The sequence below is a fragment of the Monodelphis domestica genome, chromosome 5, assembly GCF_027887165.1.
Source record: "Monodelphis domestica isolate mMonDom1 chromosome 5, mMonDom1.pri, whole genome shotgun sequence".
Lineage (NCBI taxonomy): Eukaryota > Metazoa > Chordata > Mammalia > Didelphimorphia > Didelphidae > Monodelphis > Monodelphis domestica.
Genome location: NC_077231.1, coordinates 62,865,933 through 62,889,093, shown reverse-complemented (window position 1 = coordinate 62,889,093; position 23,161 = coordinate 62,865,933). Strand labels below are relative to the sequence as shown.

General features: G+C 39.6%; 1 protein-coding gene across 3 annotated transcripts in view; it reads right to left on the bottom strand.

Annotated features, from left to right (window-relative positions):
- The window catches only part of TMTC2 (transmembrane O-mannosyltransferase targeting cadherins 2), a 557,542-nt gene extending 547,760 nt beyond the window's left edge, over window positions 1–9,782 (bottom strand). Inside the window, exons 1-2 of one of the 3 annotated variants that reach the window (XM_007503110.3) lie at window positions 9,171–9,782; window positions 8,890–8,998 (exon numbers count right to left, since the gene is read on the bottom strand). In XM_007503110.3, coding sequence (XP_007503172.2) covers window positions 8,890–8,972 — 83 coding nt within the window. In that variant the 5' untranslated portion in view covers window positions 8,973–8,998; window positions 9,171–9,782. Of the gene's footprint in view, window positions 1–8,889 lie in introns of all 3 variants that reach the window. The other 2 variants (XM_001364263.4, XM_056798579.1) reach the window with 2 other exon arrangements.
- Between the last annotated feature and the right edge of the window lie 13,379 nt (window positions 9,783–23,161).

The window sequence follows — 23,161 nt, the reverse complement described above, 5'->3', positions numbered from 1 at the left end:
GCGACTTTGGTCACAGCAACTAATCTCTTCAGGTCTCAATTTCTTCATCTCTCTAATGAGATGGACTACATAATGGACTACATAACTTCTAAAATCCATTCTTGCTCTGAACCTATGATTCTGTGATCCCACGATTCTCTGCTAATGTTTGGGAAAGACATCATTTTAGGAAGGTTGCCATCTTTGAAAATCTCTTAAACAAACATTCTCCTTCCCCAATTAATCTAAATATAGGATCATGATATATAATAATCTAAGTGAATTTTTTTTTAAAGAAAAGTGGGTTCTCTTCTCCCTTTTCTAAGCCAGAAAAAACTGGCATTTACTCATTTCAGTCTGGAAACCTTGAGTCCCAGAGAATCTGACAAATGTGATTGAAAATCTGAACTGCTCCAGGAGGGAGAGATCAATAGGAAGCTCATAGCACGGCCGAGTGTCTTGTTGGCATCTGGGTACTACCTTGAGAATGTGTTAAAACCTCGGAAGGCAGAACACGACACACTATAGAACCAGTCAAGCAGTCAGGTCAACACAAAGGGTTCAGAAGCTGCCAGACCTTGAAGGAAAACGATGATCCTTGACAATGACTCGGAGACACTTCTATGGGACAGATTCTGAAGCCCTTTCCATAAAGGACGTGATGAAAAAAGGAACCCAAGGCAACAGCACATGCCTGAAGAATCAGGGCCAAGATTACCTGCCTACCAGGGATTCCAATCACATTTTTTTTTTCTAGGAAAGATGCAAATCTAGTTGGTGTTGTGTTTTTCTTTTTTTTTCTTTTAAATTTTTTTAATTCAATTTATAATTTATTTTTAATATTTTAATTAAATTTAATTAAATTTATTTTATAAATTTTTATAAATTTATATGTTTATAAATTTATTTATAAATATATATTTGTAAATCTGTTTATAAATATATATTTATAAATCTAAATAAATATATCTTAAAAATTTATAAATTAAATTTTAATTAAAAATTAATTTTAATATATTAATTTATAATAAATTATACAATAAATAATTTAAATTTTAAATTTTTAAATCATCTTATAGTGAAAAAAGATCAAAAGTAAAAGACAAATTATAAAAGGAGATTCTTCCTGCCAATGAACAAACCATCAATGTCTAACTCCTGACTCCTTGATTCAAAGAGTTTTCAGTGGTCAATAAAGTTTTAGTAGAAAATGAATTGACCATGTCAGCAAAGGAAATAAAGGGTCAGTACAATGTTGTAGAAACAGGCATTTATAAAAAGTGAGCATCCTCTGTAGCACGCATAATTGGTAAGATACTAAAGGGCACTTTTTTTCCCTTGAGAGCACATGAAAATGAAATCTTCATGGAAGCTGACAGTTCTTGGTGAATAACTACACAAGAAAAAACATTCCTTTTTTCTCTATTTTGAAAAATTCAATGTGGCGGCCATTAAAATCACCTGCTTGGTACAAGTCTAGGAGCTAGGGATATGGAGATAAAAATGATACAGTTGGGTGGTTCAGTGGATAGAGAACTAGCTGTCCTACGTTGAAATCTGGTCTCAGATACCACCTAGCTTTGTGACCCTGGACAAGTCATTGAACCCCCCCCCCCCCCCCCCCCCCCCCCCCCCCCCCCCGTCGCCTAGTCCTTACTGCTCTTCTGCCCTAGAATAGATACTTAAGACAAATGGTAAGGGTTTAAAAAAATTCTCAGTGAGGAAAAGGGAGTTGGTTTGTCAAATCATTGGAGTAGGAACCAACAGAGAGTATTGATTTTAAGATGGAAAGTAAAGGTATTTTTAATTAAATTTTTAAAATTGTTTTAAATGATATAAGGTCTGCCTTCAGGGAGTTTCCATTCTACTAGGAAGAGAGGGATAGTAAGATAAATCAGGACACTAAGTTAGAGAAAGTCATTTCAATAGGAAATACTGCCAACTGGAGAAGGGCAGGGATCAGGAAAAGTCCCAATGTGCTTAATCAAAGAAACTCCTGCTTCTTTGCCTAGGAAATAATAATATATTCATGTAGGGCCAACCCTTGTTTCCAAAATCTACCCTTAATTTCCCATCAAGATTAATTTATGTGTCAAATGATCCTCTAGGAGTTAAAAAGGCTAAGTATCAGAAGATGAAATATAAACGGTGTTTACCTTCTAATGGAAAATAAAGTACAGAATACATATTTTTTTCAGAGTTGGACAGGAGCTCAAAGGTTTTTACATCTAGAGTTGAACTGATCTCACAGGTCACCTAATTCAAACCCTTCATTTTACAGGTGAGAAAACTGAGGCCTGTGGAGGTTGTGATGAATTAACCCAAGACTGTGAAAGTACTGGGTGTCAAATCTGGGAGTTGAACCCCAGCCCTTTGATTCAATAGCCTGTGTTCTTTCATCGAGTCCCAAGCATTCCTGAAAAGAATTCCCTCTACGACAAACCCCAAATCTGGGTTTTCTGGATTTTCATCTGGCCTCCTCTTGAAGACCTCCAAAGAGAGGGAATTCTATAGCCCAGGCTGCCCAGCTCTAATTATGAAAGATTTCTCCCACCATCAACCCCTTACCTCAAGCTTAAATTTTCCTCTTTGTAACTTCAAACCATTTCCCAGTTCTGCCTCCAGGAACCAAACCATTTTAGTATTTTTCTTGCCCAAGTAAGAACCTCTAGAGACAAAGAGAATTAATGTGATCCCTCTTCCCCATGACAGCTTTCACATACTTGAAGGCAGCTAAACTGTTGCCTCTGAGTCTTCTCTTTTCCACGTTAAACATCCCCCATATCTTCAACTGATCCTCATGTAGCAAAGAGCCAGACTTCATCAGCCTGATCATCCTCCTTTGGCTGTTCTCCAGTTTATCAAGAATTAAAACATTAAAAAAAGAGAGACAGACAGACAGAGGAAGAGAGAGAGATAGACAGACAGAGACAGACAGAGAGACAGAAAAACAGAGAGAGAGATGGGGGGAAGAGACAGAGAGAGGAGAGAGACAGAGAGACAGACAGAGACAGAGAGACAGAGAGACAGAGAGAGACAGAGAGAGACAGAGAGAGAGAGACAGAGACAGAGACAGAGACAGAGAGACAGAGAGAGAGAGATAGAGAGAGAGAGATAGACAGACAGAGACAGAGAGACAGAGAGAGACAGAGAGAGACAGAGAGAGAGACAGAGAGACAGACAGAGACAGAGAGACAGAGAGACAGAGAGAGACAGAGAGAGGAGACAGAGAGACAGAGAGAGACAGAGAGAGAGAGAGAGACAGAGAGAGAGAGAGAGGCCCTGACTCATTGCAAAACATCTCCACAACGACGGCAGAAAGAAGGCTTCTGGGTAGGTGATTGCAATTTCATTGGAGTACCTTAAAGAGGGCCTTCCTCTTTTGCTAAAATTATGCAAGCATCTGTTTCAGAGAAAATGTTCCCTTTGCCTATATTGAAGACCACAACTTTAAATAGCTGCTATTATCACGGCCATTTGAAACGAGTACATTTAGTGGGCTAAGCAGCACCGAGAAAAAGATTAGGAAGGCAAACTCTGCTTCCAGCCCATGTTGGAATCCAAAGGGTTGTCGCCATTTCAGAAGGAGAGCAGCAGGAGCTCAGCACTATCACAGGAGTGTCTTAGCACCGAAAAATTAAGTCTAGATGACAAAACAAAGGCCTGGTGGAATCCCAAATAGAAATTAATAATCAAATGTATATATACAAAAAAATCCACCAAGAGACAGATGGCCGAGCCATTTTTCCCAAGAGTATCTGCACATGCTCTGAGTGCTTGTATGTGGGTCACTTGCTAGATTAAATCCCGTGTCAGGCCCAACAGAGGAAGCTCACAGCAGTCTATACAGGCTTTGCCTGATTTTAATTTGTGATTTCAGATAACATAGACTTACTTGTCCAAAATAGCAGAATAGGTTTGGTTTGATTTTTTTTTCCCCGAGCAAGGCTCTTTAAAACATCAAAGAACTTAGCAAGAGGATAAAAGTGCCACATAAAATTATCCATAAACAATAAATTAGACTCTTGTTTCTCATTTTATTAAACATATATTCTGAACTGGGAAGAGAATTAAAAGCAGAAAAGATTATTGCAGATTTCTGTCCCTATAAGTAATGAAAGGCGAGCTTTGGAAGAAATTATGAGTTTCCCCTTAAATTTTTTAAGTAATTGTCTCTACATATTTTCTGGTAAACAGATTGCTGACTCATGATTTAGCTGTATTAACATACATTGGAATTTGTAAGCTACATTTATTTTACTCCAAAGACTGTGGGATGTTTTAAAGGAACTGAGTCTACTACCTTCATTAGGGTAGGAATCAAGAAGGATGGGTATCACAGGAGATCAAAAGGGCAGACTAACCATAAAACACTAGTTGGGAGCGATGGGTAAATATCATCTGGGCAGTCGTCTTTAATCCAGCACGATCTTAAGAAACTAGCTTTAAAGCCAGAACTACTCAATTTTAAGTACTGTCAATCAAAATCAGTTAGGGGGAAAAAAACCAACTAGCAGTGAGCCAAGACTACAGTTTGAATTTAAGCCCAAATGACCAACTAAACCACAATTATGTAAGCGTGAATTTTTGATAGTCTTAAATCCTCCTGTGAGATCTTTCCTGAAAGTTAGGCACAGAGAACCCTTATTACTCAGAATGCTACTTACATATACAATGATGGGAGACCCAAATGAAAAAGTCATCTTGGTTAGATTATTGTATACACAGCAATGGAAAACAGTGAAATTACTCAATCTCAATAGGCAATCACACATCCTCCCTCCCCGAATCCCCAAGTGATTTGGCTCAACAACCTTCTTTGTTTACCTGAAGCTTTGGCTCATTGTCATTTGAGGTCATAAACAAGAGCTTCACTTTCCTTTTCTAGGCATTTTCCTACACATTCTGACATAGGATTTTCCTTCTCAAAAAGAACGTGGTCAGGATAAGGAAATGATGCAAAACAAGTTTGTTCTTTTAGAAGAATCTCCTTTTTGTGTTCTTTTTATGAGAATTTTACAATAGCATCTTTCAGGAGAGTGAAAAATGATGGATGTTATCATTAACATTTATGAAAAAAGCAAAAAAGGAAGTCATTTCTTTTGCCTTGTTTTCCCCCAACTGCTTAATGCAGGGACCCAAATTATTCACATAGATCTGCAAAGGGGGGGACGTATTAATGTGTCACATATAACAAGCAGGCTTGTGATTAAGCAACTGGCTGGTGTTTTTATTAAGTCCAATCCCAGCCTTACCAGAGACTTGAAATTCAAGATCATCATATGGCACTTGCTGCCTTGAGACCCTGGATAAGTCGTTCAAACTCTTTGTACCTCAGTTTTTTATATTTAAAACACAGAGGTTAGACTAGATAGCTTCTGAGATCTTTTTTGGCTCTAGATCTCTGTTTGACCCTGGGCAAGTCACTTAGTCTCTGTCTGCCCCATATAAAATGGGAATAATAATAGCACCTGCCTCCTAGGGGTGTCATAAGAATAACATGAGATAATATTTGCACAATGCTATGTAAACATGAAAGTACGACATAAGTACTAGATGTTATTATTATCCTGTGATTTATAGAAATAAAAGCAAACAGAAGGGAAAAACCTAAACTGGGTCCATTAATTCAGCAATGATTTAATACCTACTATGAGAAAAGTGTGTTCATCTGGTATTCTAATGCCTGCATTCAGAAGCTGATTGGATTCTATCCATCCTGGGCAATTTCTTAGGTTGCATGCAGAAACACATGTAAAACATTCAGTTTTACCATAGGGAAATTGATTTTGTCATAAGAAGTTTCTAAGTTACTGCTTAGTTCTGCTTAGTTCTCAGTTCTAATCTCAACCAACCTACACCAAAAAAACCATTACTCACCCCTTTTGGATTATAAAGTAAACTCGATTTCTGTGCTGAAAAAGAAATGACGGCAGCCCGAGAGGTGCCAAAGTGGCACATTTAAGTCATAACAACATGATACACCTCTGAATCCAATGTATGATTCTTGAGGTTTAAAGGCAAAATTCTGATTGAGTCAAGGAAGGGAGCAGTCAGAGCTGCCTCCCACATACTGAATGGTCGACCCTGCAGTTCCAACACTGACCTCCTCTTAGAGGATTGTATTTCACAGATTCTCCTGTGGGGCAGCATAAGTCCACAATTCTACTTTAAACCATGTTTTAAACTTGGGAGTTTGTTACATGACACAAAGTAGTGGGAATTAATGAGCTATGATTTTAGGATTTGGCTTTTGCTTCCCTAATCCCTGTCTCTCTAAAACAGATACCCACATATGTGTGTATCCAAACACAAATATAAAGAGAGAATAGTTTTATAATACATATAGTAAACATATACTGAGTAAAGTATACGGTAGTAAATGTTTACTATGGGAGAGTAATTGGGGATGATCTACATTTGAGCTTTATGACTTAGTTATGAGTTGTCAGTCTACAGTACAGGAAGGAGGAAACGTTTAGTAGAACCTCAGCAAATACAAGAAAACAATTACAAGGATCACATCCTAGATTATTTCAAAAGCAACTAAAGAGCAGCAGTAAATTTCAACCAGAAGATCTGTCAGATTCTGTTAGATTGCCATTGAAAGCCTGGTATCACATACTATAGATAGGTGTGCAAAATGGACAGTTGAAATGTATACATTCTATATGGAATGTAAACAGTTAAAAATGTACCCTCTTATAATGGTTGGAGGTCATAAAAAGGAAGATGTTTTTGTCAGTCTTTACAGAAAATAAATCATGTAACAAGTTAAAGCCAAATCTGAATGAATCATTAAAATAGTTTTCTCCTGGATGTAAAGTCATTTCCTAATCAGAACTAAGAATCTATTAAGAAGACTGTAGAGTGGCAAAGTTTGAATCATCACAGTACCCAGGAAGAGCTCAAGGAGTTAAGAAGGCATTTTTTAAAAGACTACAAATTCCTGTAATGCTATTTTACTACCTTTTTCAATTACTGTCTACACACTTGCAACTCAGACTGTCCCCCAACAGTCACTGAAAAAAAAGATTCCACCTTGAACCTATTTTCAGTGCAAAGTTAACAATCTAGGAAAGGGAGAAGGATTTTTTTCTTCTCTTTTTCCTAGAGTCACTGGCAGACTCAATATCAGCAGGTGCACTAAACCACAACTTAGAAGAATTAAAGACTATACCTGTTACATGCACATGACAGCAACAATCTGTAAACTGTGATTAAAAGTTTAGGCAAAGTTCAAGTCTAACAGCCGCTACCCGATCTACTAGGCTCTGACAAATACTACAGTTCATGAATCAAGAAGGATTTCTTGAATTCTGCCACCCCAATCACTATGGGATTTCTGAGGCAGACAACTAGTGAGTGTGAATCAAGAATTGCTGACCTAAGACATTCACATGCTTTTAGGCTAATAGCAAAGGAGAGGGGCAGGGGGAGAGAGGGAGAGAGACAGAGAGACACAGAGAGAGAGACAGAGACAGAGAGAGACAGAGAGAGACAGAGAGAGACAGAGACAGAGAGAGACAGAGACAGAGAGAGAGAGAGAGAGAGAGAGAGAGAGAGAGAGAGAGAGAGAGAGAGAGAGAGAGAGAGAGAGAGAGAGAGCCTATATAAAAGTGCTAATTACAACCAGGAGAAGATTCGGACTTCATCTCTCCGCTGACTATCCAATCACTCCGGGTAATCCCAGGCACTACCTCACCCCAACCCAAGGGACCTATCCATTCTCCATTGAAAGGGAAGAGCTGATGAAAAGCTGTCAAAGTAAATCTATGCTCACTTTTTGGATGGTTTAATTTCAATGGAGCACGAAACACCGCAGGACAGTTAATAAGTTTAGCCAGGCGTACTGTTCTCCCTAATATATTTTAATTATGCATCTGTTTTAATTGTAATCAGATTAAGTCACTGGAAAAGACACAAATTGGAATTTTCCCTAATGGCTAATGGAGCTTTTCATCAGTTTCTAAACACCAGCACGTTTAAAAGGGAGAAAAATAAGTAGGGACACCAACACCCTGTGACATTTTCCAGAAATCGATGCAGTTTCTTTGACAACACAGTTCAGGTCTCATTAGCCACCCAAACTAACCCAAAAGCAAAAGACCACGTCAAAGGCCCAAGGGCTTCATCTTTCCCAATTAGCATACAAGAATTGCTAAGCATAAATGAAAACTCCCAAACGTAAATGAAAGCTGAAGGCTTATATAAAGTGCCCTGCTCCACCGATCTTATAAGTGGGCACATCAGCCAGCCTCATGTCGCCTTCAAGTACTGTACAAGCAGGCAAGGAAAGTTGAGGCAGGCATGGGGCTCCCATTCTAGGAAATTAGCTACTGTCATCCGCCTGTTTTCGCCTCTGGACATGAAAGTCTCACGGTTTTATAAAGCAGGGGAGGGAGTTGCAAAGAAAGCTTTACTAAAAGGGAAATGTGGAGTTCGCGGGAAGGAAAGGGGCTTCCTTCGTGCCCAAACACAAAATCGCTTAACGTGTTGTAGGGACACCAGATAATACTTAAAGGGTTGTTTTTGTTTTTGTTTTTGTTTTTTAAGCCAACGTTCACTGAATTGTTATTCAAATAGCAGAGATTTCCTTTAAAGAAACTTCAGTGTCTGCAGACACCAGGAAGAAACAGGGAGAGAAACCTGCAGACAAACTAAGGAGCTGAAACTAACTAGTCCGGCTTGCTCCCGGTGTGTTTGCTCGGGGACGGGGTGAGGGTGGGGGAGGGAAGGGGGTTGGTTGGGAGTGATGATTGTTATATCGTTGAACCCTGCAGCCGGGACCACTCTCCCTCCAACTCCGCTCATATAGTAAGACTCCGGGGGCACGGCAGCCAGCCAGCCCAGCAGAGTTGCCCTCCGGCTCCTTTAGCTAACTCCCTCCCATCTCACCTCCCCTCTTACCTGTCATCGTAGCAGAAATCCGCACTCAGGGTGTTGAGATACAAGACGAGCCCCAGGGCGCTGCTCACCAACTCTGCAATCATCTCTCCACCGCTTTCCCTTCTGCTCGCTTTCCAACACAAGGGCAGCCGCAACAGAGAAAGAAGCATCAATCCCCACCTTCCGCTTCTCCTCCCAGCTTCACTTTTTTTTCTCTCCTCCTCCTCCTCTTTCTCTCTCCCCCCTCCCCCTTCCCATCCTCTCCCCCTCCTTCTCCCTCCCTCCTAAGCTTGAGAACCCACCCCTCTTTTGAGCTGCTCTTTACTCCTGGCCCCGCTTGTCTCCTCCTTCCCCGTCCCCGGGGCGCGGGCTCAGAGCGCTCTCCCCATCCCTGGGAGCCCAGGCGAGCCGGCAGCCAGCGAGAAAGCGGCAGGTTTATTGAGTGTTTGGCTTTGGGGCTCCCTTTTCCTCCGCTCCGCCCGGACCCTAACCCATGGCAGTTGGGAAAGGGGGTGCCTTGGATGAGATGCGAGGCTGGAGGGATGGTGAGGGGACGAGTGGGGGCGTGAGTGCGGGGAGGGAGGGATGGACAGGACGGAGCTGGGCTGCCGGTGCAGCCGGAGGAGAGAACAGGGAGAGAGAGAGGAGAGAAGGAAGAGTGGGAGGGACAGGAGCGAGAGCTGCCTCTGCTCCTCCGCCTCCTCCTCCGCCTCCTTCCCCTCTTCCCCTCTTCCCCTCCTTCCCCTAGCACAGCTCGGGGTGCTCGCTCGGTCTCCAGCCGCCGTAGCTGGCGGCTGTAGCTCATTCACTCTTTATTAGCTCCTTCCAATCCCCAACCCCTTCGGCACTGAAGTGAAAAGCCACGGCTGGAGGTTCGGGGAAGCACCCGCGCGGGGCTCTCCGGGGCTCCCCCCGCGCCTGCGTGGCCACCCGTCCGTCCGCTCTCTCCAGCCGGGCAGCTCCTCCCATCCCTCAGCCAAGCACCTCCTAGCCTGGATCTAGAGCTCCTCCTTCTCCTCCCATATTATCTCCGCCCCACTCCCTCCACCCCCATCTCCGGCTTTTTTCGCCTTCAATTTCACACTGGAAAGCCACCGAGACCAATCGGTGACTGCTGGAAGAGAGCCCGAGAAGGGGTGGCCGGAGGGCGCACAAGGGGAGGAGAGATGGAAGAAGAAAAGGGTAAGGGAGAGACTTGTTCTCTTCTCTTGCCGCTGCTGCCGCCGCCGCCGCCGCCGCGGCGGCTGGCACAGATTGGTCCCCAGCCCAGCCCAGCCCTCTCGGTGCCAAACACTGCCACTTGTCTCCCTGGTCAAACTGGAAAGTCATGTGGAGGAGAGGAGGGAAGGAAGAACAGGTTTGGGGAGAGCCGCACTTTCTGTGCGTGCAAGCACACCCTCCATGACCTGGGAAAGAAATGGGACTTTAATTAAAAGCCCCGAGGGCATCCATTCTGAAAAGGCAGGTTCCACCGTGCGATCTGGTCGTCCGGAGGAATGTTGGCAGCAAATTTTAAGGCGTTCCTGGCCAAGGACTTGGTTAAAGTGGAAAGGATGTAAGCAGGTGGGGATGGGGATTAAATTAAGACAAAGAAACAATAAACGTTCCCCAAGGCTCCCAGAGACAGGTTGTGGGTGCGATTAGGCATGCCGGAGTACTAAGGGCAGGATGGAGAAGTCCCTAATTCAGTAGCTCCTCTGTAAAGTACGGGAGAATCTTTCTAAGGTGGTAAAAACCCAGAGGCGCGGGTGAATTCACCGCGTTCCATTTCCTCGAGGATGAAGGCGGGACGCGCGAGGGAATCCGGCACTGCGCTGGCGGATGTACAGAACCCTGAGAGTAACAACGTTTCAACTCCCGTATTTACACCTAGGGCCGCCTTGGACCCCCTAACAGCACTACTACAGCGCCCCCTGCTGCATGGTAGCAGCGATGCATGAGAACCTGAACATCCCCTCCTCCAAAGTTGAACCTAGCCAGAGACAACCCAACAGGAGCGGACCAGAAATTTTCTTCTCTGAACCCTAGTAGTGTTGGACGATCTCCTGGTAAACATGGGCCCCATTTTCATCGCCTACAAACAAAGCCAGCCGGCTGTGTAATAAAGAAGCCTCCATCTGCCTCACAAAGCTTGGTCCACCTGTTTGTAACAGAGTTGAAATCTGATTAATATCGTTTGGGTTTTTTTACAGTATGTGTAGGCAATATCAATGTTCCCTTGGGGGGGGGGAGCATTCTCTACTAGCTAAATGCATTTATGATGCGTCTCAAGACAAGAATTGATTTGCATTGACTGTGTACGCAATCATAGTGGACCGTTGAATACTTAAATATTAAGTAAAAACAGATTGAGAGTTCCAATTTTGTCATCAGTCTCTTTCTATGAACTGCCCTTAATCCATTAAAATTTGAGCGCTGTGTGTAGTCCAAAGCTCCATTCTTCTTCCCCAACTTTCTTAGAAGGACATTTTGGAAATGACTTGTCAGCAGCCTACTAGCATCAGGAGACACTACCAACTTCAGTATTACACGGTACAATGGCTAAATCCAGTTCCCATCACCTGATGGTTTTTCTGTAAAAAGCCAGAGCTTCCATGCAAATCCCTGAGCTCCGTACTAATTACAAAGGAATACTGTAAGCATGGGCTTTAAAGGATAGGAAGAAAAGGGGGAAGAAAGGGAGTTAAGAACACTGATGAGACCATCCGATAATGCACTGATAGCCCTCTTCAATAATTAAGAGCACTTGGAAGCATGGAAGTATTAAAAGGGTTTGGGTTCAGCACACTAAGAGCTTGTAAGCCCTTTCCAGCGTTGACTCCCTTTTCAAGCTACCAATGGTTTTAAATAAACATTTCTTAAAGATGGCTGGAAAGTGGAACATCCCACTGTCCTGATGAATGAGGGACTAGGGCTCAAGTTGTATGGGCAAAATCTGGTAGCTTTTAACAAGTTTTTCTATTATTAGTTAACATGAGTCTCTGTATCCTGGTGCATTAAGCACTCGTTAAGACTTCTTTCAGTCAGCCCTCAAGGGCTATTGTATAGTCAGCCCCTGCACTTCCCAAACACCCTGAGTTCCTTCTGGGAAAATCAGATTGAAGTTTTCATCAGGGTCCAGACCACAGAAGTCATTTATTTAAAACTTAGGGACATAGCTCATTAATTCACAAAGGCAAGCTGGCCCACTGCAGGATATTGCTTCAGTTTCTGCAAAGTATGGGCTGTTTTAACCTACTCTTGCCCTACACAGATCAGGGGAATTAAACTATACAAGGTGGGCTTTTCATCTTTGGTATCAAGCGCCCCAGAGCCCTTATTTCCAAAACCCCAAAGTAAATCTGTTCCATGCATCCTCTATTCCAGCCACCACTTCCTCAATGAATTTCATTTATGGGTTCCAGTACCTTACTCAATGTTTGTACTACATTCCCAGTCTTTTATTGTGTGATTCATACCTTTGGAGTGCCAGGTCCTCAGGGAAAAGATTTTGTTATTTGCTTAGGACATATTTAGTTTATTGTGCAACACCATCTTCCCTTTGGGTGTTGCATGAATATTAACTAAAAATCCACATATGGTCTTGGTCATAATTTTCTACTTGTCCTAATATAACTTCTCTTTGAACAATTCATTTAGAAAGCATGCCAGGGGTGAAATGTGGCATGTAAATTCTCATGCTAAAAGGAATGTTTTTAATAATACCCACAGATCTGAAGAACAATGCAGTTCTTCCCCCAGTCCTCTCCAAAATCTAGAATTGCAGATCCATATGAAGTTGTGTTTTGTCAAAAAAAAAAGGGGGGGGGGGGAAGCAACATTCTCTCCTGCCCTGGAATCTTTTTTTAGAATGACTGTGGACAGGAAAAACACTGGCCCAGCAGGTGAGATAGCTAGTTTGGAGAGTCTGGTATAATAGCGATATGCTTGTAGAATTACAGACTCTAGACTCAGCTCAGGAAATAACCCTGCAGGAAAAAGACAACAGACTTTATGATATGTGGGTCAGAGAGCTATAAGAGGTACTTAGGATGCTTGGGTAGCTAATGACAGTAAATGCATTAGCTCTATAGCTTCCATCTCCATGTTTCTCAGCTTACCATAGTCTGCCACTCTCTGGAATCAAGTCTTTTTATGATCGCAGATACAGTCAGAAGGCAATCGGGACTAGGTAACCAAAGAAATAGATCGAGTCCCGGCTGCAGCAAAAGCTAGAATTTTAGCAACCAGATGCTGCTAAAGTAATGATCACTTTAAAAATCTCACATTTTCTCAGCCTTCAGATTCAGTAGGTGTGGGGGTGGGGGGAGGAGAAAAGGAGGAGGAGGATTATAGAAATAACCTGCTAATAACAAGATCTGAATAATTGCAGAGACTAATGATAGAATCCAGAAATTCAGTCAAGTAAAGCAAGGACAGCCTCCCTCATAGACTTGCTCAGTGCCTTCATAAGCACCTCAGTAAACAATAAGCAAAGCATTTCAGCAACTGGAGCCATAAATGCAAAAGCATTTAAACAAATTCCCGACCCCTTTCCAATGGAAGTCTCTGTACCCCAAATATGGAACTTAGTGTACTTGATGGGGAGTGGAGAAATGAGTGGGTTCAGAAGTAAAAATGAATTAAACCTTCATTGTCAGTAGACCTGGTTAAGGCTAAATATCAAGCTAGATGACTTTGATCCAATGGTGGCACCATCTTCATTCTTCTTTAAAAAGTGTTTACTCTGAAGTTCCAGAGAACCGATCATGAAATCTATCTAACTCCATAACAAGTAGGGCAGAATATGGGCTACACTATCAGAGAGTCATAGAATCATAGGCTAATCTGCCTGACATCTGAGTTATCCTCCAATACAATCCCATCATTTTATAGATAAAGAAGCTTAGACCTGCTTAGGCAGAGTCACTTAACCAAGATCATATATGTGAGAAGGTGTGGTTACAATTCTTTCTCACAAAAGAAAATTCAGTTTGAAGAAGGAGGGCTAAAATGACAATGATGACAAAAGACAGAGAATAAAGATAAAACAGGGTTTCCCAAAAGTCTTAGCTCTTTAATGGGTACTAGGACTTTTGGGACACTATATTTTCCAAGTACCTTCCTTAGAGGTTTTAAGGAAGGATGTCATCATACATAAGCATCTGGAAGGCAATAAACTATTCAAAACCCTGGGGCTTCAGCTGGGACTCCCCATCCCACCCCCAGCTATTCATTTTTCTGAAATCTCTATTTCTAGGATGCCATTAGTACATACTTCCTGCACAGATTCCCATTTGTAAATGTTGAAAGCCTCCTGTGTTATAAGAATAAATTGTACTCAATCTATAGAGTCTCTCATTTTTTTCCTTATAAATGTGCATCAATTATGTTAAGGATGTTACTCTGTGAACTTATTACAAATTGTAACACTCAAATCACCAAACTTTATTACCAGTCAAGAATCAAGAACTCATTGATTTTACTTAAAAATATTATATTAAAGTATTTAAGTAATTTGTGTGTGGGGAAGCAAATGAAGCATTTCTGACACTGAACCAGCATTCAAGTGCTCAAAATCTCTACTAATTTGTACCTCGCATACATAAGGTATGAAAATGGCTCTTGCAGATTCTCTTGAATTTTTTTATTTAATTCACCCATAAAATGTTTGGAAAGGATAATTTTCAGTTCAACCTGTTGATCCTTGAAAATCTGAAATAAATTCTTTTTTTTTTAACTTTTAGTAATAGTTATAATAAAATTTCAATGTTTATCTTTTTTGTAATTTAGTTGCACCTGACTCTTTGTGACCCTATTTGGTTTTGGTTTGGGTTTTTGGCAAAGAAGCTGAAGTGATTTGCCATTTGCTTCTCCAGTGGATCCTTTATATCAGAGAATGATACATTAAGTGACTTACCCAAGGTCATTACAGCTAGTAATTATCTGAGGCCAGACTTGAATTAAGATCTCCCTAACACTAGACCTAGCACTCTGAGCCATCAACCTGCCTCCTAGACATACAGAGGATTAAGTAAGTTGGCTATGGTTCCACAATTATAAAATGTCTGAATCTGGATTTGAACTCAGATCTTCATGACTTGAGGCTCAGCCCTCTATCTGCTGAGCCATAGCTACTTCATAATTATTAATATTAGCTGACTAATAATAATTATCATTGCTATTACTTTCTCTTTCTCTAATTCACTTCTCTATTTTATATCTATGCTTATGTAAGAGATGATCTGTATATAGTAAGTAGTCTTGTGGTTCAGTCCATCCCTGCCCCTTGCCATGTAAATATTTCTGAAAGTTTCTCTACCCAGAGTAGTCATGCTTACATCTGTAGGACCCCAACTACTCTAAAGGTCTAAGATTCCAGTGGACATAGCAGTTTCCAGTTCTCTATATGGTTCACCTTTCTCTGATTAAGCACCATAACAGAGGACAGTTCCAATACTTTCTTGTCCCTGATCCATTGTCAGAAAATTAAGCAGTAGTGTCAGACTCAAACAGAGAGGGAGCCACTAACCTGTGGCCATGAGTATTGACTTAGAAAGCTCCATATGGACTTGTTTTGTTCCACTGTGTTTTTATTTATTTTGTTAAACATTTCCCAGTTACATTTTAATGTGGTTGGGTGTATTGTGGATCTCATGTTTGACATCTCTGATCTAGAGGACCTGAAGCAGAATGAATGGTGAAAGATTATTCACCTCCAAATTCCTCATGAAGATACAGACCATTCCATATAGAGTGTGTGATGTGGAAATGGGACCCTAAAATGCTTTTCTTCCATCTCTGTAGGATTATGGTAGAGAAAGAGTCAGGAGGCAATACCCAAGGGAGCGGCTAGGTGGCTCAGTGGATGGAGATCCAGACCCAGAGATGGAAGGTCCTGGATTCAAATCTGACCTCAGACACTTCCTAAACAAGTCACTTAACCCCCATCACCTCGCCTTACTGCTCTTCTGCCTTGGAACTAGTACACAGTGTTTATTCTAAGACACAAGGTAAGGATTTATTAGGAAAAAAAGAAAGAGATAATAATTAATTTTAATAAACTTTGCCTTAGTTACCTACTGTGCTAGGAGCAGGAGGTTGGAGACATCCAATTTATAAAATGAGGACCCATTCTCAAAGAGTTAATAATAAAGGAGGGAGATATGGTAATACTCAAATTCAGCTCAATTGAGCAACCATTAACTGAATGCTGGGAAGATCCAATATGTATACACAGATAAATAAATACCTGAGATGATCATGCCCACTCCACCTTGAGGGCAGTTAGTCAATGTGAATTTATAAAGCATTTATCATGTGCTGGGCACTGTACTAAGTATTGGAGAGGCAAATAAAGGCCAAAATGGCCCCTGCCCTCAAGGAGTTCATATTCTAATGGGGGAGACAGGATAGGTAAATACAGAATAGATGGAAGATAATCTCAGAGAGAAGACATTAGCAGTTGGGGTTGAAGCAGAGCAGAGCTAGGAAAGTCCTCCTATAGAAAGGGGGAGAAATAAATTAAAAAGAAGAAGACAAAAGTTCAAGAGGGATAGAAATAAGACAAGGTCAGAAAATATTTCACATAAGGAACAGCACATAAACTGAATACTGAGACAAACTATTCAAAAAGGCAGAAATGGGGAAATGTGTTTCCAGACATGGCTAACCACCTGTAAAAAGAGACAGAGGTAGAAGATGGAACATCACATATGGAGACTGACCAGCCAGTCGATTGGGCTGATAGATATGGTAAGTGGAAAAAAGTAAATAATACAAAATAGGATAAGAAAGGCATTTGGGGCCACAGTGTGGAAGGTCTTAAATGTCAGGCTGAAAATTTTGCATTTTATTCTGAAAACAGATAGGAAGCCATTGATTTTTTTTCTTCTTAGGGCAAATATGTGTGGCATAATTAAATCTCTGTTTTAGAAATAAAAAATTGGCAATGATGTGGAAGATGATCTTTAGAAGGGAGAAACTGGAATTAACTACAATATATTTGGTGGAATATTCTTCTCCAAGGGAGCAACTTTTGGTTTTATCTAAATATTCCTAATAACTAGCACAGTGCCTATTTGGTCACATAGACTGTATTCAATAAATGTTTTCTAGATTTAATTGATACAAATACTAATGTGCAAAGTGATCCACTTCATACCCACAAGAGACTCATTAAATACTTTTTGAATTAAATGCTTTTTGTGATTGGAGGCTGGGAAATGAGGAGGAGCCAAGATGACAGAGTAGTAGGAAGAAATATAGCCAATCTCATCATAACTCCTCCACAAAGATCTAGAAAACACAGTTTGAGGAATCCAAAGGGGGAAAAGATCATTGAGTCATATTTCCCAGCCAAGTCAGCATAAGGAGACAGAGGTCTGTGGATACTCTTGATGTCTGCCCTAGAGCAGCTATATGGAGTATTCCAGGATATAAGAACTAAAAGACCAAGATTGTGCATCAGAAGAAGAAGAGGAGAGGAATCCCTTGATAGTGTGTAATACTTGGAAACAGGCATCAGCTGGTAACTGTCATTCAGGTTCACAAGTCCACATTGAGGAGAAGACCTATACTAGGAGTGGGATTCCAGGAGGAAGTGGATTACTGATCAAAGTTAGTAGCCTGTGATAACTAGGACCTGGGGAAAATTCCTGACCTCATCAATGTAGTAAGGTCTTAGCCTAATCTGAAGTCTACAGTGAAACAACTGGAACTGGAACCCCAGACCAGTGGAGAGTCTACAGTTGTGTTACTCTGAAACTATAGAACTCAGTAGCTGTCTGATAATGGCTGAGTCCAAGAGCACCCTACTGGAATTTCCAAGCAGGGGCAAAATCACAAGAATGTTGAACAGAACCAAGCCTAAGTTGGGAACTTGCAGAACTGAAACAAGGAGGGCAATAATCACTATTTGCCTTAGATCAAACCAATCTGGGAGCACTAAAAGCTTGCTACTTTCCAGCCTAAACTTCTCCTGAGATCTGGAATAACCTAATACTCAATACCCCCAAAAGAAAGCAACAGAAAGACTCAAGATAAAAGCTCAGCCTAAACATTCTTCCCAGACATTCCTTGAGCCCAGTCTTAATTTAAAGACTTAAGTCAGGAAGTTGTCTGGAAGAACAAATAAAAAAGCAACAATAACAAAAAGTGAATCTTATATTAAAGAGCTATTGTGGTGATAGAGAGATATGTTCAAGCCAGAATTAGAAGAGAATTGCTCCAAAACATCATTAAGCAAAGCCTGAACAACACCAACAACACCAAAACATATATGTGTGTGTATATGTATATATATATATATATATATATATATATATATATATATATATATCTTAGGCACAAGTTAAACTAGAATTTGTTAAAGAAATAAGCTAAGAGTTGATGTTAGCATTGTCATTGTTTGCAAATATAAATTGTTTTAAAAACCAAATGAGAATAGAAGAGAGAAAAATGGAAAAATAAATGAAAGCTATGGGAGACAGACTTGAAAATAAAATTAAGAGTGTGGAACAAAAAATATAAAACCTTATCCAAAGGGGGGAAAACCCTGAAAATTAGAATTTATCCAAAAGAAGCTAATAACACCATGAAACAACAAGAAATATTAAAACAAAAAAATCAAAAGATTGAAAAATTACAAAAATAAGTAAAGTATCTTATAAGAAAAAAACTAACCTGGAAACAGATCAAGGAGAAATAATTTAAAAGTCAGTGGATTCTCTGAAAGTCAGGATAAAATAAAAGAATCTGGATATCGGAGTTCAAGAAATAATGAAAGAAAAATATCCAGATCTCTTAAACACAGAGGGCAAAGTAAAAATAGAATCCATTGTTCAAATCCTAAAAGGAACCTCAAAATGACACCCTTCCCCCCCCCCCAATATTAAAGCTAAAATCTAGGGCTTCCAGGCCAAAGGAAAAAATACTGCAAACAGGCAGGAAGAAAGAACTTAAGTCCTGAGCCACATTCAAGATCATACAAGATTTAGTTGCCCTCACTATTCAGAGCTGTAGAGCTTGTAATAGAATATTCTAAAAGATTCCATAACATATTTCCAAAGATAGACTTAAACCCAAAGACAACTTCCCTAAAGAAACTAAATATAATTTTATAGGGTTGGGGGGGAAATGGAACTTTAATAAAATGGAAGACTGCCAAGTACTTCTAATAAAAAGACTAAAGCTTTACAGAAACTTTGGGATACAAACACAGGAGCTAAAGAGAAACCAAGAAAGCTAATTGCAAGTGAATAATGAGAAGGGACTTTGTAAAGATGAATTGTTTGCTTTCTTGAGACTAGAGGAAAAGGAATGATTCAAATGTCCCTTCAGAACTTTAATATCATCTAAGGTCATAAAGACAGTCAAATAAATTAGACGGCATGAATAAGGTTTTACTTTGATGATTTAAAAAAAATAAAAGGAAGAGTAAGGAAGGGAATAATGGAAGAATTTATCTCATATAATCAATTCAAATAAAATTTTGCACAAGCAAAAATATATACAAACAAGGGAAAGAGATAAGGGGAGTAAGTGATGTTTGACCTTCCCTCTCATTTGAACTGATAAAAGCAAAACACACACCTAGGAAGACTTCCGTGCAGAATATATTTCACTCAACAGGGAAATAGAAGAAAAGGGGGAGAAGGAGCAGGAAAGTAGATTAAGGGACAAATAGTCTTAAAACAAACTAACTAAAGAGGGGAGATTTCAAAGAAGGTTTTAAAAGGAAAAAAAACAAAGAAAAGAAACCTGTTATTGGGCTCTGAGTAAGGGAAAGAGAAGCAAGGGAGCAGAAGCAAATTACACCAAACAAAGAGAAGGAAAAGTATACTATAACTGTGAATATGAATAGGTTGAACTCATCCATAAAATGGAAGAGGGTAGCAGAATCAATTTGAAAGTAGAATCTTAGAACAGTTACATATGATTACTATCTGGAGAGTACTGAATGGAAATATAAAAGAAAATGCATACAATAGGACCCTGTTTCCATGGGGAAGATGTTCCAAGAGTTACCATGGATGGATGAAACCACGGATATAAGTGACTCTCTTCTCCATTCTCTTGCCTCTCAGCTCAGTATTCCATGGCCTCTTACCCTCCATTTAAAAAAAAAAAGGAAAAAGAAGCCTCCAAGTGAAGCCAAAAAGAAGGGGAAAAAAAGGCAAAAAATCAAATAATTGGAGAGACTTCCAGTACAGAGAGAGGAGACTTTTGTCCCACTCTGCCCTACCACTGCTGGCTTCTGTGTCTGTCTTGCATTGTACTCCCCTAGGTAGCAGTGTCTGTTTCTGGCCTCCACATGTCCTTGAACCATGCTGGCCACCTCCTTCATCTAGTGACAGCCTCCTTACTGCCTCCCTCCATCCCCTGGAATTTGAGGTTGACTGCAGGTAACTGAAACCAAGAAAAGATTAACTGCAGATAAAGGGGGATATTGTACTTCTCAGACACACATGACACAAAAAATGACCAAATATAGGACATAGGAACCTTATGAATAAATGTAGAAAAAAGATATTCAATATCATTTACAGACCACAATGAAATTTTAAAAAATATTCAATAAAGGGTTAGAAAAAAATGAAAAGAAATTCCAAAGAATGGGTGTGATCAAAGATGAAAACAAAGAGACAATGAATTTTATTAATGAAAATGTTAACAATGAGACAATATTTTAAAAATCTGGGGGGTACAGCCAAAGCAGTCCTGGGGGGGGGGGTATCTTTATCAACAAAAGAGAGAAAGATCAGATAAATAAACTGGGCATGCCACCAAAAAACAAAACAAAACTTGGAAACCCAACAAATTAAGACCCCCAATTAAACACAAAAATAAAAATATTTAAAATCAAATAAAAATGAATAAACATTATACACTGGATTAATAAGCAAATTAATAATAAATATTCTCCATGCATATAATTAATTAATTAAACTAAAAGTTGGGTTGGGAGTGATAAACACTAAAATAGATAAACCATTAGCTAACTTGATTAAGAAAAGGAAAGGAGTTTGGGATCATGGTTCCTTTGGGATGAAGAAGTAATGATGTAGAAGTAATTAGTGGCAGAGTGGGAATGGAGAGAAAGAGACAAATATAAGAGGCATTTCAGAGCTAGAATGACAGAGTTTGGTGGCTAATTGGACATGAATGGCAAGAAAGAGATTTTTCAACTAAGTGATTTGGGGAATAGTAGTATAATTATCAAATTGGGAAGTCAGAAGAAGGAGCAGGTTTTAAAAGGAAAAATGATACAGCATGATATAGTTGATAGAGTAACAGACTTTAAGTGAGTAATGGACTGATCTAAAAACCCCTGCCTCAGATACTTAATAGCTGTGTGGGACAGAAACTAAACTTCTTTGTGCTTCATTTTTCTCATCTATAAAATAAGGGGATTGTACTCTCTTCTAGTTCTATATCCATGATCTTCTGTTCTGATTATCTTTTCCAAGACCAAACCTTCAAATGTAAAAGTCAGAAGGGTAAGATGGAAAGTACACTAACAGAAACAAAGAAAAAACTACTAACTCTCACACACACACACAAACACACACACGTACACACCTCTCCATCCTGGTCCCTAGAATGTAGATAAATAGTACTAAATGAATACTTTTAAAATTAACAACAAAATGTTGAGCCCACTGAAGCTGATGTACTATCAGAAAGATATAATTCTGGTGACTGTTGAAAATGCTGACATGGAGTTTGGGAGAGTAAAAATATGTGAGTCTTCCCAAAAAGAAAGAACAATTAGAGTCACAGCACTGATATTGCTAAAAGAAAAAAGGAAGGGAGAAATGAAGAAAAGATTAAGGACAACACTTTGGGGGATACTGACACTTAGTGATCAGGCTGAAGAAGAAAAACCATTGAAAGAGAACAAGAAGTTATGGAAGATAGGAGAACCAGAAGACTATAGTATAAAGGAAGACAAAGGATAGAAGATTTTCAAAGTGGATAAGAAGACAAGAATTTACTCAAAAGTATCAAATGCATGAGAGATGGAGGGAAATGAAGATTGAAAAAAATCCACTGATTTAGAAATTCAATTAGTGATAATCTTTGAAGGAGGCAATATAGCTTCTGGATCTGCAGCATGGGTATCATCCTTTACTCCTCACTCTCATTCCTCTTCTCTCTTCCCATATATCCAAATACATTGCTACATCTTGTCCCTTCATCACATCTGTCCTGTGCTTCCCCTTTCTCCTCTCATATAGCCCCATTTTAATTCAAGCTTTTATCATAATTAGGAAATTCTGCAATAACTTCCCCATGATCTCCCTTCATCAAGTCAAATATATTTTTCTTCATCTAGTTGTCACATGTTATATTCTATAAGAGTAAAATTAATATCCAATAACTCCAAGTATTAAATTTTATAAGATTTATTAATAATCACTTGAAGTAGAAGAAATAAAAGGACAAAAGTAAAATCCTGAGTAAATCCTGCTTTCCCAGCCATGATCAGGAGAAAAGAGAGCGATGGCAGAGCTACACAAAACTTATATCCTGCCTACATTAACAGGTAACATGAGAAGGAACACAGGAAGCTGAAAAAGAGAGTTCATGGGGAGCAAATTTCTAATTATAGAATTCCAATTTGAGAAATTCCTTGTCACCTTTGGAATCAAATATGAACATGATCTTGGAAAATCTTTGTAATGCAGTAGATTTACACTTTAATTCTCTTACACACAGAGTACAATTCAGCTATATGTACCTACTTGTTACTCTTCTTCCATTATACTTCACTCCCCAATTTCCATGCTCTTTCGTGCTTTTGGAATTGCCTAGAATGCTCTCCTTCTTTGCTTTTTTGACTTTCTTAAAGATTTTGATCAAATCCCACCTTCTTCAGGAAACCCTTTACTGATTGCCTCAGTTGCCAGGACCTTTTCCTCTAAGATTACCTTCCTTCTGTTCTCTACTCTACTACTTGTAGGAAGCTAGATAGAATAGTGTAGAGACTGAAGGAGTTGGACTCAGGAACACCTGAGTTCAAATCCAGCCTCAGACTTTCTCTAACTATGTGACTCATAATTCAGGGCAAGTCAATCTCTCTCAGTCTCAGTTTCTTTATCTATAAAATGGGAATCATAATAGCACCTGCCTCACAGGGCTGTTGTGAGGCTCAAGTTAGTTAATCCATATAGTGTTTTATAAATCTTAAAGCATAATATAAATGTTAGCTATAATAATTATTAAGTATCATGTATATACCTAATATATATCTATTTTTGCATTTACTTATCTATATCAGAGAAATACATTATCTATATAGATCACTTAT